Source organism: Mustela erminea, chromosome 21 (assembly GCF_009829155.1).
Source record: "Mustela erminea isolate mMusErm1 chromosome 21, mMusErm1.Pri, whole genome shotgun sequence".
NCBI lineage: Eukaryota > Metazoa > Chordata > Mammalia > Carnivora > Mustelidae > Mustela > Mustela erminea.
Genome location: NC_045634.1, coordinates 33,501,025 through 33,515,183, shown reverse-complemented (window position 1 = coordinate 33,515,183; position 14,159 = coordinate 33,501,025). Strand labels below are relative to the sequence as shown.

Sequence of the window (14,159 nt, the reverse complement as noted above, 5' to 3'; positions counted from 1 at the left end):
AATTATTTCTATTTGCAGATAACATAATTTTATATACAGAAAATCCTGAGGACTCCACCAAAAACCGTCAGATCTAGTTAGCAAATTCAGTAAAATTGTACAAAATCATTTAAAAAATCAGTAGCATTTCCACGCACCACCAACAAAAATCTGAAAAATAAAATTTAAAACATAAACAAAAACATAATAAAGTACTTTTAGCAGAAAAACAGACACATAGACCAATGGAAAAGAATAGAGAGCTCAGAAATAAACTCCTGGAAATACAGTCAACCAGTACATGAGAAGGAAGCCAAGAATATTCAACTGGGAAATGACAGTCTCTTCAACAAAATTTGGTATTGGGAAAATTGGACAGCCGCATGGAGAACAATGAAATTGAACTCCTATCCTACAGCACTCAAAAATTAACTTAGGATGGACTGGACTTAAAAAAAATAAGATCAGTTACTGTAAAATTTCTAAAAGAAAACACAACGGAAAATCTCCTTGACATTTGCCTTGGCAGTGACTTTTTTGGATATGACACCAAAAACACAAGCAGCAAAAGCAAAAATCAACAAGCAGGACCACATTAAACTACAGAGCTCTGCATAGCAAAAGAAATAATCAAGAAAATGAAAAGGCAACTTATGGAATGGGAGAAAATATTTGCAAACCATATATCAGATAAGGGATTAATATGCATATGCATATAAATATATAAAGAACTCCCTCAACTCAAAAAAAAAATAAGCAATCAAATTGAAATGAAAAAATGAGCAGAGAAAGTGAACAGACATTTTTCCGAAGAAGACATATAAATGGCCAGCAACTACCTGAAAAGTTCCCAGCATCGCTAATCATCAGGAAATGCAAATCAAAACCACAATGAGAGATTATTTGTGACACCTGAGACACCTGTGACAATGTCTGTCATCAAGAAGACAAGAGATAACTAGTGTTGGGAAGATATGGGGGAAAGGGAACCCCTGTGCACTGCTGGCAGGATGCAAAATTGTTTAGCCACTATGGAGAGAGAGTGGAGTTGCTCAGAAGATTAAGAACAGAAAGACCATATGATCCAGCAGTCCCACTTCTGGGAATCTATCCAAAGGAAATTAAAAACAGGAATTTGAAGAGATATATGCACTCCCATGTTTATGGCAGTATTATTCACAATCACCAAGATAACAGAAGCAACCTAAGTATCCATCAATGGTAAACAGATAAAGAAAATGTGGTATATAAATATACAATGAACTGGGACGCCTGGGTGGCTCAGTTGGTTAAGCAGCTGCCTTCGGCTCAGGTCATGATCCCAGGGTCCTGGGATCGAGTCCCACATCGGGCTCCTTGCTCGGCAGGGAGCCTGCTTCTCCCTCTGCCTCTGCCTGCCTCTCTGTCTGCCTGTGCTCGCTCGCGCTCTCTCCCTCTGTCTCTGAAAAATAAATAAAATCTTTAAAAATAAATATACAATGAACTATTATTCAGTCATGAGAAAAAATTAAATCCTACCATTTTCAATAACATGGATAGACTTTGAAGGCATTGTGCCAAGTGAGCTAAGTCAGAGAAAGGCAAATATTATATGATATCACTTACATGTGCAATCTAAAATAGTTGAACCAAAACAAAACACCCAACAACAGACTAAATGGTGGATACCAGGGGCTGGAAGCTGGGGAAATTAGGGAGATGTTATTTAAGGGTACAAACTCACATCTAGCAAGTATGTTCTGGAGATCTAATGCGGAGCATAGTGGTTACAGTCAGTAACAATGTATTTTGAACTTCAAAGTTATAAAGAGACACGATCTTAACTGTTTTCACCACAATCATAACTGTGTGACCTGTGAAATAATAACTGTGTGACCTGACAGGCATGTTAACTAACACTACAGTGGTAATCACACTGCCACACATAACAGCATCAAATCACTCACTGTACATCTTCAACCTCGGCATGTTATAGGTCAGTTATTAAAAAGAAATTAAATAATTACATATTAACAACAAACATGAAAATGATCAAAAGTAGCCAAAATAGAAGACATAAAAGTATATAAAATATCCCCCCAAAAGCTGGTATCACATATGAAAGTTTATAAATGAAAAAATAATTTAGACAAATGTATCATTAAGCCATTGATCAGTAGGTAAATTAGCTTTAGAAGATCTGGTGATTCACAGACCTGTACCCCTGGGGATAGAGTATTATGCCTCCATCAGAAAGGATGAATACCCAACTTTTGTAGCAACATGGACGGGACTGGAAGAGATTATGCTGAGTGAAATAAGTCAAGCAGAGAGAGTCAATTATCATATGGTTTCACTTATTTGTGGAGCATAACAAATAGCATGGAGGACATGGGGACTTAGAGTGGAGAAGGGAGTTGGGGGAAATTGGAAGCGGAGGTGAACCATGAGAGACTATGGACTCTGAAAAACAATCTGAGGGTTTTGAAGGGACGGGGGGGTGGGAGGTTGGGGTACCAGGTGGTGGGTATTATAGAGGGCACGGATTGCATGGAGCACGGGGTGTGGTGCAAAAATAATGAATACTGTTATGCTGGAAAAAAAAAAAAAAAAAAAAAAAAGATCTGGTTTTAGGTGAACTGATTCTTGGCCAAAGGCATGTTCTTAACTTTTCAATACACTGATTCTACATGGAGGGGCAAGGTGAGAGGTTGGGAAGTGTCCTGAGGCTGTGTGCATACGATCTTTGGACAATAAAGTACTGAAGAAACAGTGTGCTCTTGATCTTTGATCTTTTAACTCTCCTGATCTCACCATCCTTGTCATGTGGGACAGTTAAAGAAAGGATTAGTAATAGATGAGAAAATGCTACTTTTCAATGTGACCTAAGCCTATTTACCTTCCAGGTACTATTAAGAACATCATACCTGTGGGTCATCTGGGTGGCTCAGTGGGTTAAGCCTCTGCCTTCGGCTCCGGTCATGATCTCAAGGTCCTGGGATCGAGCCCCGTATTGGGCTCTCTGCTCAGCAGGAAGCCTTCTCTCTCTGCCTGCCTCTCTGCCTACATGTGATCTCTCTGTCAAATAAGTACATAAAGTCTTAAAAAAAATGAAAAAAAAATGTCATATGTCGTACACATATGACACTAGTCTCTTTTTTCAGAAATAACTTGAAAATGCAACTTCTTCTTCTATTTTTAAAATAATCCTTAGGCAATTGTCTTAACCTTATTGTGGAAAAGAGTATATTATGGAAGAGTTCCCTTGCAAGCGAGAGTACGTTGGGTAATAAAGACTTTACCTCACCTGACCGTACTTCTTGGCCTCCTTCAAAAGATGACTGGCCAAGGGCACTGGCTTCTGGGGAATTTGAGATCCCATAGGAAAAGTAAAGGATTAACCATCTAGTTTCCTGTAATTAGGTTAATTTGTCACCAAATTTAGAGACTCCAGGGTTTGGAAAATTCCAATGAAGGTTGTTTTATTTTCTTACTTGTTAAGCTTCACTGACCAAAAGGAACCTCAGTTCCCCAGAAGTAAACAAAAGGGCCTGTGTTCCACTATCCCCAATCACTCGCCTTTGTACTGGGCATTCCACCCTGGGACTCCATTCCCTTCTTTCTGTGCTCTTCCTCTTTATGACTATAATCCCGAAAGGTAAGATGGTGGATAACTGTAGGTTTCTTAGGAGAGAGTGAACAACTGTGGGTTTCTTAGGAGGTCTACTGGGATGCTCAATGATACTGTGCCCATTTTAACTCAGACCCTAATGCTCAGCCTTAGGGAATCAGAAGTCCATCGTGATCCTCTCCCTTAGAACTGATGAGGCCAAAACTGCAAAACCAAAGATTTCCATCAACAGAAAATGAGATCCAAGAGCTCAATGCTTAGAAAGTGAGGCTCAAATAAAGTGAGGTAGAGAAGCTGTGACATATGACTTAAGGCTTAGCAAACAAATCAAGTAGCCTTTACCAGATCCCAATCTCCAAAAAGGAACATGCAAATGGCAGCTCTTGGTTCAAGCTTGGCTAGTGAACAGAAGTGATGTAGACTCTGTTGGTGAGGAGTATTTGTGAAGGGCAGAAGTTAGGTCCTTAAGACAGAGCTCCACAAGAAAGGACTGCATTAAGTCCACAAGAGAGGACTGCTCCCTTAAGCAACAGGGAGCAGGGGAATTTGGAAAAAGCATAAACAGTGGGATAAAGCATCAGTGGCAAAAGTTTAAGCATAGGAAAAAATATGAAGAAAGCATTGTAAGAATATGAATTATATATATTTTTAGGACCCATGATTCAGAACTTTGAATATGACAATGTAGACTCAAAGGAAAAGGGGAATGTGGTCATCTTCAGGCTGCTTCAACCAGATCCTCATGAGAACTGATAATTCCTCTCCCCACTGTTAATGACGGGATGTTCACATCTCTCGAAATAATGTCTGTGGTCACTGAACACAGATGAGGTCTGGATAACTCTCTTGCTTTGTTGGTTCATCTCAAAGATTCTTTTAAATATAATCAATGATACTCACTTGTTTGATCTTTGCCAAATCTGTGGATATCTTGGGATCTACCTGACATATAGTTGTCTCCAACTGAAGGAGTTTACATAATTCTCATTTGATTCTCAGTTCTGTCACAAGAAGACACAGTTGCAGGGAGACACACTTGTAGTGACATCTAATGTAAAATCATACAATCATCATGCCTTAAAACTGGAAGGTGATTTAACGGCTAAATCTTTAATTTTACAGATAAGAGAATCCAGGTCTACATAAAGAATATGATTTTGCTGAGGTCACACAGGTGTGGCAACAAGGCAGCTAGAACCATCTTTAATCTGGGTCAGTTTTGGTTCCATCAATGTACGGGTGTAGATATGCCCATAAAATGGTAATCCTGATTTCTCTCAGAGTTTTTAACCTCAAAATCTCCTAACTAAATACTGAGGAATCTAAGCAGATTCCTATGTTTCCTCTTTTGGAAGATACAATGTCTATGAAACATCTTATTTCACTAACCTTCAAATTCTTTCCTTCACTGTTTGAGGCAACCATATCAAATGGGCTAAATGTTCTGCCATTATTTTTGGACTATTAATCCAATCTTTAGATTCTTCTGATCTGTGTTCCTTAAAATCAGATAAACTGCTATCCATTCTGAAAGCATTTGCCACAAGAGAATTATGGCTGCAGAGTTGATGAGAGAATAGGTTTTGCTCATGCTAGCCCTCCACCGTCTGAGCTAAAGTCAGCCCGACATAAATCACTGTCTGCTCCCCCAAGTCACAGCCCATGTTACCAGCTGGGTCTTTTTTTTTAAAAGTTAACAAGGAATAGATCTCCTTGAAGTAGATTTTAGCCAAACCCACTGATCTAGTGGGAAAATGGACACAGCAATGGTTGTCGTAGTAAGAGAAGAACATTGAGAAAAAGGCTGTCCTAAAGCAAAGGCCAGAAACGATTTCCGGTAAAAATAGGAAACCTAGGAACCTAGGAAACCTGGGCCTGACATTTAGAGAAGTTAATACAATAATGACAAGACTTGATACTAACAAATATAATAGTGCATCCAAAGTAATATAGTGGGGGATACTAGACAGTCTAAAACAGACTGAAGCCAAGAGGTTTCCGAAGAGACAGGAGAGAGAATGTGTGTGGGGTCAGAGTACCTTACTGCGTTCAATGGCAACAAAGACTGACTGAGCTCTCCTGTTGTTCTCACACTGGGTCTTTCACAAACACCTGGAATACGGTGGGAAACAAAGGAAAGACAGACACTGGTCAAATGATTACGCAAATTAGTATATAATTATAAAGTTTAATAAACACAATGGACAGGAACAGAGTACTATGAGTGCCCCTAACATGTAGTCATTGCCTTGTTGGCAATGTCAGAGACTTTCTTGAGGCATGCCTTTTGAGACCCAAACAGAAAGATAAGCGTTAGTTGATGGATCCCTTTCGAGAAGCAGTCAACACTGCTGGCAAAGGAAGATGCCGGTCCAGTGTTGCTGTTGGAGAAGAGAGCACAGGAACCGCAAGAAGGCCGCCATGCTAGCTGGGCACAAACTAGCACTAGTTCGTACTAGAAAATGTGCCAGGGACTTCATGGAATTATGCGAAGGTAGAAGCTGTAACCAAAGCTAAGTCTGTGGGGGCGGGGCGGGGTGGGCATTTTAAGAACAAGGGGGGCAAGACATTCAGACTTTATATATGACTATGTAAAGTCTATATATAAATTTCTAGTAATAGAAATTACTAGTACCTAAATCACACAGGGGCTCTTGATTTATGCACACAAACTAGGCTTATCTATGGATTCCTGACAGGCTGCAAACTTGACACGTCCCTTAACACATCTGGCTTCTGTTTCATCATTTCAACTGTCCTGTCCTCAGAGTCTCTCTTCCTGGTTCCACTGCAGAAGGGGTTTGAAATTTACAGAAGCTTCCTTCTTTTCTAACCTTGGGAGAATCATCTTTTGAGGTAAACACATGGAATTAAGCCTGAGAAACCACTAGTAACTGTGTGAAAATAGAGAAAATGCATAAAGAACAAATGTTAAGAATTAGGAATTAAAAATTCCCAACTTTTCCATCTTATAATTCTGGTGATCTAATATACCCAATAAATAAATAAATAAATAAATAAAATGTTCAGAGGCACAAAGGGGGTCAAACAAGGAGTTAAGACATACAAGTCAGGCAGCAAAGGAGCCAGGCCTGGTATGTTACGGGAAGCAAAACACCAGGAGACGCAGGAGGGCTAACAGGACGGTTAGGGGACTAACCTCTATTAACGGACGTAAAGAGAGCGTGTCTCTTATGTGACATCTGCCGGGATCCACAGGGGAAAGGAGGAAGCCTTGTTATGCCTGAAACGTAGTGGCAGGACCCCAAGACTAAAGGGAGCTACCCCCTCGGGGCGCACTCAGTTCCATGCTTCTCAGTGGCCAAATCAATTAGGAAAACAGCTACATTTAAGGAAAAATGTTTTTCAGCTTTTGAGAGAAATTCTTTCCTGTATCGACAGGTAAGTGGCATTGGACAACACAGAAAGTGTGTTGTTTGCCTGGTCCTGTGATGGAGACTTAGCTAAGGCGGACGCTATAGGATCGGGAAAGTCTCTGTAAGAGGTGCCAGACACGTTCCCTGGGACAGAGATGCCGTCAGCAAGGATGGGCGATCAGCACAGACAAGGCTATGGAAGTACGGATCCTTCCTTCCAAATAGTGCCTCTCAGTGAAGGTATCGGCATTTGGGGCAGGACAGGTCACGAAGTAGGAAATCCAGGAACCTCGCGCTTTACCCCCTAAATACCAAGGATGCCTCCCCAGTTCTGGTGGCCACAAGAAATCGAACGAACATTTCACAAAATGCAAATGCCCCGGATGAGGACAACTCTCTCCAAGCTTCTCCAAATCAGCCTGCCCCCTCCAAGATGTCCTGCACTCTTAGCCCTCCTCCCCACAAAAGGCGCCCCTTTTGCTGAAACGCCTGATCTTTTCATATAGGAAACACCATCCCTTCTATCCCAAGGCCATCCTTCCATACATTTACTGCTCTGGGTGCATGACTGATAATCTGACGGTCACTTAAACTGCTGGTGATTTAATGATGTCAACTCTCTTTCTGTGCAGCAAGGCCTGGTGTTATTTCGGGGCAGAAACAGTGTGTCCTTTTGAAAGGGGTGTCCAAGGACGGAGGCTGCGCCACCACAGACAGTACCACTGCTGAATGCAATGATGAGAAAAAGTGTTGTACGAAGTGGTGGGTGCTCCTTCCCTACCCAACCACGGCTCCCAGAGCAAAATATCCTTAGTGGGAACAAGCTGGAAGCCCTCTGAACTCCAGAACACCTGGATACAGTTTGCAGAGCCCTTTTTAACCCGCCTTGAGTGTCTCCCTTGCGAAATAAATGTCCCAAATCCCCACGTACTTGTCCCCAGGGAGTTTCTTCTTGATGCACAAACAAGCATCGTAAGAGCTACAAGACACAACTACACGACAGAGGAATCTCGGACCGTCAGGGTACTTAGAGAACATTTCTGGAAAATGATAAAGACAGAAACTTTAAATGGGTAAAAACTGAAGGATGTGGACCAGCAGTAAGTTGTGTCTGACCACCTCAAGTGGATCATCAACCTCCCACACCACCGGACTCTGGACAAACACGAGAGACGTCCCGCAGCGACCGGGTTGAAGGTCTCCCAGCCACGCGGTCTTGCAGGCCCCGTCCCCGGGGACAAGGCATACTACACCAGTCTCAGCCACGCAGGCCCGAGGCTGGCCACCCCTCCTCGGCAGGCAGCCCCGCGGGAGGGGGATGGGAGAGCCGTGCCCGGCAAGGAGGCTGTCTGCGCAGGGGAGCTGCATGGCTGAGGAGCCGAGAACCCAGCATGCCCAGTAAGTCCTTTCCGGATTCACCATCAGATAATCCACCTGCTGGCTGGAACAATTCCCACCGTCATCACTACAATTCTGGATTCATTTCTACTTTATGGCTAAGCAAATTCAAGGGCAAGAGGCCGGGAATGTTACACAACATGAGTTCCACAAAGATGGAAACAATGATCCCACAAACAAAATTCAAGGCTTTTGTTTTTTTTTCTTTTCTTTTCTTTGTGAAGATTTTATCCGTTTTGTTTATTTGAAGAGAGAGCGGGAGGGAGAGGGAGAGAGACTCTGAGGCTGACCCGTGCTGAGCCCAATCCATCCCACCGTGAGAGCACGACCTGAGCTCAAACCGAGACGGGAAGCTTAACTGACTGAGCCACCCGGGCAACCCAAGGCTGTTCATTTCTTGACCAGATAAATGTCTTGCACACAAAAGCTGCCCTCCTGCCCATCTGCATGGCCCAGAACCACACCACAGTCTTCTGATGCCCTGTGTTGATGAGGACAGGGTCTGGAATCAGTCATATTTAAGTTAAGACTGTAGTTCCCTTGCTTACCAGTCACTTGACTCTGAACCCTTTAACCTTCCTTTGCCTTAAAATTCTTCTTCAATAAATGAGTGAAATAAACAATTTAACCTCTGGGCTTGTTGTAAGGATTAAATGAGATCAAGTACACAAAGCACTTGGAGCGGGCAAGGTGAGACTGGGGGAAGTCAGCTGACGGCCGTGTCCCTTTTCTCTTGTCACTGAAACCCTAGAGCGGAAAGAAATCATTGTACTTCACAGTCGTGTTATTTTATTATCAGATGAAGCATAGATTACCAGTTTAAAACAATGCCCCAAAGTATATTTAAGGTTGAAAGACTATATGGGAAACAACTATTTCTTTGATATTTCAGAAGAAACCACTGTGAAAAGTTGTAACTGTGAAAAGCTATAGTTTGTATTATAATTACCATTACCTTCTGATATCCAAAACTGTATCTGTTTAATAAATACATCCAATTACTCCTATGAAAACCAATGTTAAATAAGCAAGTTAGAAAAGAAACTAAAAGAAAGTTTTTATTGATAATAAAGTTGATATTTCAGTAGCATTAGATAATCCTTTCTCATGACATAATAGATTAATCCTAGCCACTAGACCACCAGGGAGCTTCTCATGACATAATAGATTAAAATAAGTAACAGTATCAAGGGGAGGGAGTGACATGACAAAGGAAGCTAGAATTTTATTTTAGTAATGGTGTGGTGGACGGTTAGCATCTCTGAGAAATCATTTCTCCCAGAGCCTTGGCTCTTCTCTGTTCTTCCTGACCTTGAGATCCCATAAAGACATCAAAGCCTCCCTTTGAACTTTGTATCATTACTTAGAATACTGCTAGGCACATACTCAATGATGCAAGGGGTTTCAAATCTTGGTTTAAAATAGGAAACACACAGAGAATGCAACTGGAAGTCTCAGCTGTAGAAAAATGCAATAAGCCACAATCGAAGCCAGTGTGTGTTGTCAACAATGCATTGACTGGAACATTAATGATACTTCCGAGTGTCTCCTCTCTTTCAGTTCAGAAGGACTGACATGAATAGCCTATGCCCTTTGTCAAGGTTACACCTAGCTGGGGCATCAGTTGCAATGTCCGATTGCCCGAGTGAGCAGGCCTGTAACATCGCAGCTGGGTCCCACTTACAGGCCTACACAGGCAGAGTAGGCTGCAACCTCCACTAGTTATTTCAGAGGTGAGATAGTAAACATCTCATTATAATTCAAATGCGTTTTCTGGGAGTGGGTGATAATAATGAAGTCATCCTTCACTAACATGCTCACATAGTTTAAGCTAGCGGTTAGCTACTGCACTATTTCAGAAGTGCTGGAAACAGTATTGAAGACCCATCAGTAAAATATTCAAGAATATCAGTGAATTGGAATCAGGAGGCCTTCTAGACCTTAGGGCAACAATGTCTGTTTGACAATGATGGGAACTCTCTGTTTCTGCCTTGTCCACTGGCCACATGTAGTTACAGAGCACTTGAAATGTGGCCAGTGACTGAGAGAATGACTTATTATTTTATTCTGTTTTATTTTATTTTAATTAATATTAATGTAAATAGCCACACTTGGCTAGTGACTCGTGTCACACAGCAGAGCTTTCGAGACCTGAGCCGGTGCGGTGACCCAGTGATGAAGGACCCGGGCTCTAGAGCAGGAGGAAGTCTGCCGGCCCTTAAATCCCAACTCCAGCCCCACCAATTGTGTGACCTGGTGTAGGTGACCCTTTTGTTCCTCAGTATCCAATTCTGGAAACATGAGGACAGCCATAGCTTTTTCTTCATTAACTGTCATGAGGAACACATGCATCTGCATATTAAAATCCCTGAGACAAGTTTTTGCATTTTTCCTGAGGGCAATGCTCTCTCATCCAGGGTTCTCTGGGGGTGGTGAGCTAAGAGAAGGGAAAGGCCATTTGAGACCCTGGGCAAGCAGTTCTAGTTCCTTCCTAGTTTCATCCTAGAAGTCACCTTCCTGTCCCTGAAACCATTACATTAGTTTTCTTATGAGTTCAAAGAGCTCTACTGGAAGGTACTGGGACTCACAACTTGGGACCTGGTTTTCTGCAACTAACGTTACACTGGATACATCTGTTCCCATACACTGAGGAAACATTTTAGAATTAAAAGAATCACAAGCCAAATTTGTCAGCTCCCTGGTGAATCATCTGGAGACATGTATCCCTAAGCTGCCTGTGTGACTCATACCTGTTGGGACTTCCAGGAGCTTCCTTGAATCAAGAAGGGAATGGACCAAAGAAAGGATCCTGTGTTGGCCGAAAGGACACAATCGCAAAGGCAGACTCCATCCCATGTGGTAGCAAACTAGAAAATCTCGGCTGAAATGAGCCCTTCTTCTCAGCCTGGCATTCTCCACAGAGAATGAAATGCTATAGTTGAGCTGACCAGATTCCTGTTCTAAAATCTGAGCAGTCTTGGGGAAGACAAGGGCCTTTAAATCTTCCTTCTTTCACCATGAATCAGTTTTAGGATACTGTTTTTGTCCCAGCTTACCTGTGACTGAGCCCCTCAGAAGATAGGGATTTGGGGGGGACCAAAAAAAAGACTCAGAAATACTTCAGATGAGGGGTGTCTTTTAGGGGAGTGAAGGCTCCTGTGTATCTCGGTGCTGGTGCTTGGGCATCTGAGATAGAGGGAGAAAGGTGAGTCCGGGAAGGCTTAGTCACTTGCAATCAATGAGGAAAGGATGCTCAAGGCTGAGAGTGAAGTATGACTTTGGGGAAATACTAGAATAACTGGCAATAACAATGCAATGCATTGCCTTTTCTTGCCAGTCCTTATTTTTCACCTGATAAATCCCACACATCCCTTCAGGGATAGTTCAGCTGGCAGCCTATGGCTTAGCCTTCCCCGGGCGTACTTCAATACTTCCTGAAAGCCCGGTCACTCTCTCTTCTTATGCTTCTAAACACACTGCACAGCTCCACTGAGGTATTCACCAACTTCAATTTGGTTCAGAAGTTTCTCAACTTTCAGAGTCGTTAATGTCTCATTATTTCCACAGCACCCTGGACCGAAGGAAATACCTAGCATTCTGCTATTAAGAAATTAGCCCCTGGGGCAACTGGGTGGCTCAGTGGGTTAAAGCCTCTGCCTTCAGCTCAGGTCATGATCTCAGGGTCCTGGGATGGAGCCCCGCATCGGGCTCTCTGCTCAGCAGGGAGCCTGCTTCCCTCTCTCTCTCTCTGCCTGCCTCTCTGCCTACTTGTGATCTCTGTCAAATAAATACATAAAATCTTTAAAAAAAAAAAAAAAAGAAAAGAAACTAGCCCCAAGTTACTTAATAAACATCTGTGTTCTGACAACATAGTAATCATCTGAAAAAACAATGCACACAAACTGGAAGAAAAAGTAATATTCAAATGTAACTTTTAACTGGGGCACTTGGGTGGCTCAGTCTGTCAAGTGACCTACTCGTGGTTTCAGCTCAGGTCCTGGTCCCAGGGTCTTGAGGTCAAGCCTGTCAGGCTGTGCACTCTGCGCTCAGTCTGCTTGGAGTTTCTTTCTCTCCCTCCGCCACCACCTGCCGCATGCCTGTGCACACTCGTTCTCTCTTACAAATAAAAACATAAATCTTAAAAAAAAAAAAAAAGCAACCTACTGACTAAATGTACGTGTGTGCCCATGGGGCACTGGGCAGCTCCTCAAGTCTTGGACACAGAGGAGACTCTGTCCTCACTTCCTGCTCCCCATCGGTTTCCTGTGTGGCTCTTACTTTTTCACCACGGCACACAGCACAAACCTACTTGGACAAAGTCTCGCATCACTGACACGACTGTCGGAGGGTCTGATGCTCACACTGCGAAGTGCTTCTTGCAGGGTCTAACGAATACTCAGCTTCTGCCTTTCCCTTGAATATTTATAATATTTTCATGATAACCTTGGAACTGGCTGGGGAATGCAGGGACACCTCGTCCCAGGGTCTGTGAACTACTACTTCAGGTGTTTTTTTTTAAACATCTACCCTTTGTTCCAGATGATGAGCAGCTTGAGGACAGGGACTGTGTCTTATCCACAGCCTGGACATGCAACTTGCCACACGGTGAGTTAATAAGTATTACTGAAACCATGGCTGATATGAGATGAGCGGACACTGGCCGTAATTTTCAGGTTTTACTGCTACAGCAGATGACTCGTGAGAACTTACCTCTTGCATCTCACGAGTGACCCAGAGCAGGCTGTCACTGACTGGGTGCGGAACAAGAAGCCTGAAAACTGACATGTAAGGTCAGTGGTTCAAGCCAGCGGAGGGAGGTTCTCAGTGCCAGTTCTCTGGCCAGAGAGGTGACAACAAGCTCTGGAGACAGGACCTTACAGTTACTTCCTGCCGGGTTTGGCCAGGATGACAAGAGTACTTTCATCAACCCTGTAAGTACTGTGCACTCAGGGGCAGAAAAGATTTCACCAGCAACACCAATGTTCTGTCCAGAGTGGCCCTCTCCTCTGAGCGCTGAGTGGGACATGGCTGGGGTCCCCACCAACTCGTTTCTTGCTAGATGCTGGGAGAGTTCTGGAGAACTATCTTCATGGCTTATCACTTTTAGTCTACTGCTCAACACTAGTTAATGTTTTATTATTTTTTAAAGATTCATTTATTATTATTTATTTTAGAGGAAGAGAGTTTGCGTGGGGGAAGGGGCAGAGGGAGGAGAGAATCTCCACTGACTCCCGACTGAGTGTAGAACCCAACAAGGGGCTTGATCCTGGGACCCCGAAATCCCAGTCTGAGCCAAAACCAAAAGTCTTATGCTCAACCAACTGAGCCACTCTGGTGCCCCAACACTAATGTTTTAAACACCATTTCCTAAGGTGTTTTCTGAGAAACATTACTGTTGTAGGAGATGTTAATAAACATGCCATGATACACAGCTTATGGTTCTACACATCTGAGAGCCGCATGACACCAAAATGCTGCCCTTGGGAGAGTCACAGTAAAAATCAGCCTATTACAAAGAAAAGGTCAAACTCTCACTCTTCACAAATGACATGATACTTTATGTGGAAAACCCAAAAGACTCCACCTCCAAAATGCTAGAACTCATACAGGGATTCAGCCCTCTGGCAGGCTGTAATGCACAGGAATCAGTTGCATTTCTGTACACTAACAATGAGAAGAAAGAGAAATTAAGGGATCGATCCCATTTACAATGGGATCCAAAAACCATAAGACACCTTGGAGTAAACCTAACTGAAGAGGTAAAGGATCTGTACTCTAAAAATTACAGAAAACTT

The 14,159-nt window shown here is 42.9% G+C and overlaps 1 protein-coding gene across 1 annotated transcript; it reads left to right on the top strand.

The window, feature by feature from the left end:
- Nucleotides 1–2,648: 2,648 nt before the first annotated feature.
- On the top strand, nt 2,649–7,780 carry LOC116581703 (beta-defensin 130B-like). The gene is made up of 3 exons (XM_032328911.1): nt 2,649–2,661; nt 3,461–3,616; nt 7,599–7,780. The coding sequence occupies exons 1-3, from the start codon at nt 2,649–2,651 to the stop codon at nt 7,778–7,780; spliced, it is 351 nt and encodes a 116-aa protein (XP_032184802.1).
- The last annotated feature ends 6,379 nt before the right edge of the window (nt 7,781–14,159 follow it).

What these genes read in the sequence shown, in the direction of transcription:
- LOC116581703 (XM_032328911.1), top strand. An exon ending in TATGACTATAATCCCGAAAG is followed by an intron (nt 3,617 to 7,598) that starts GTAAGATGGTGG and finishes CTTTCTGTGCAG; the next exon opens with CAAGGCCTGGTGTTATTTCG.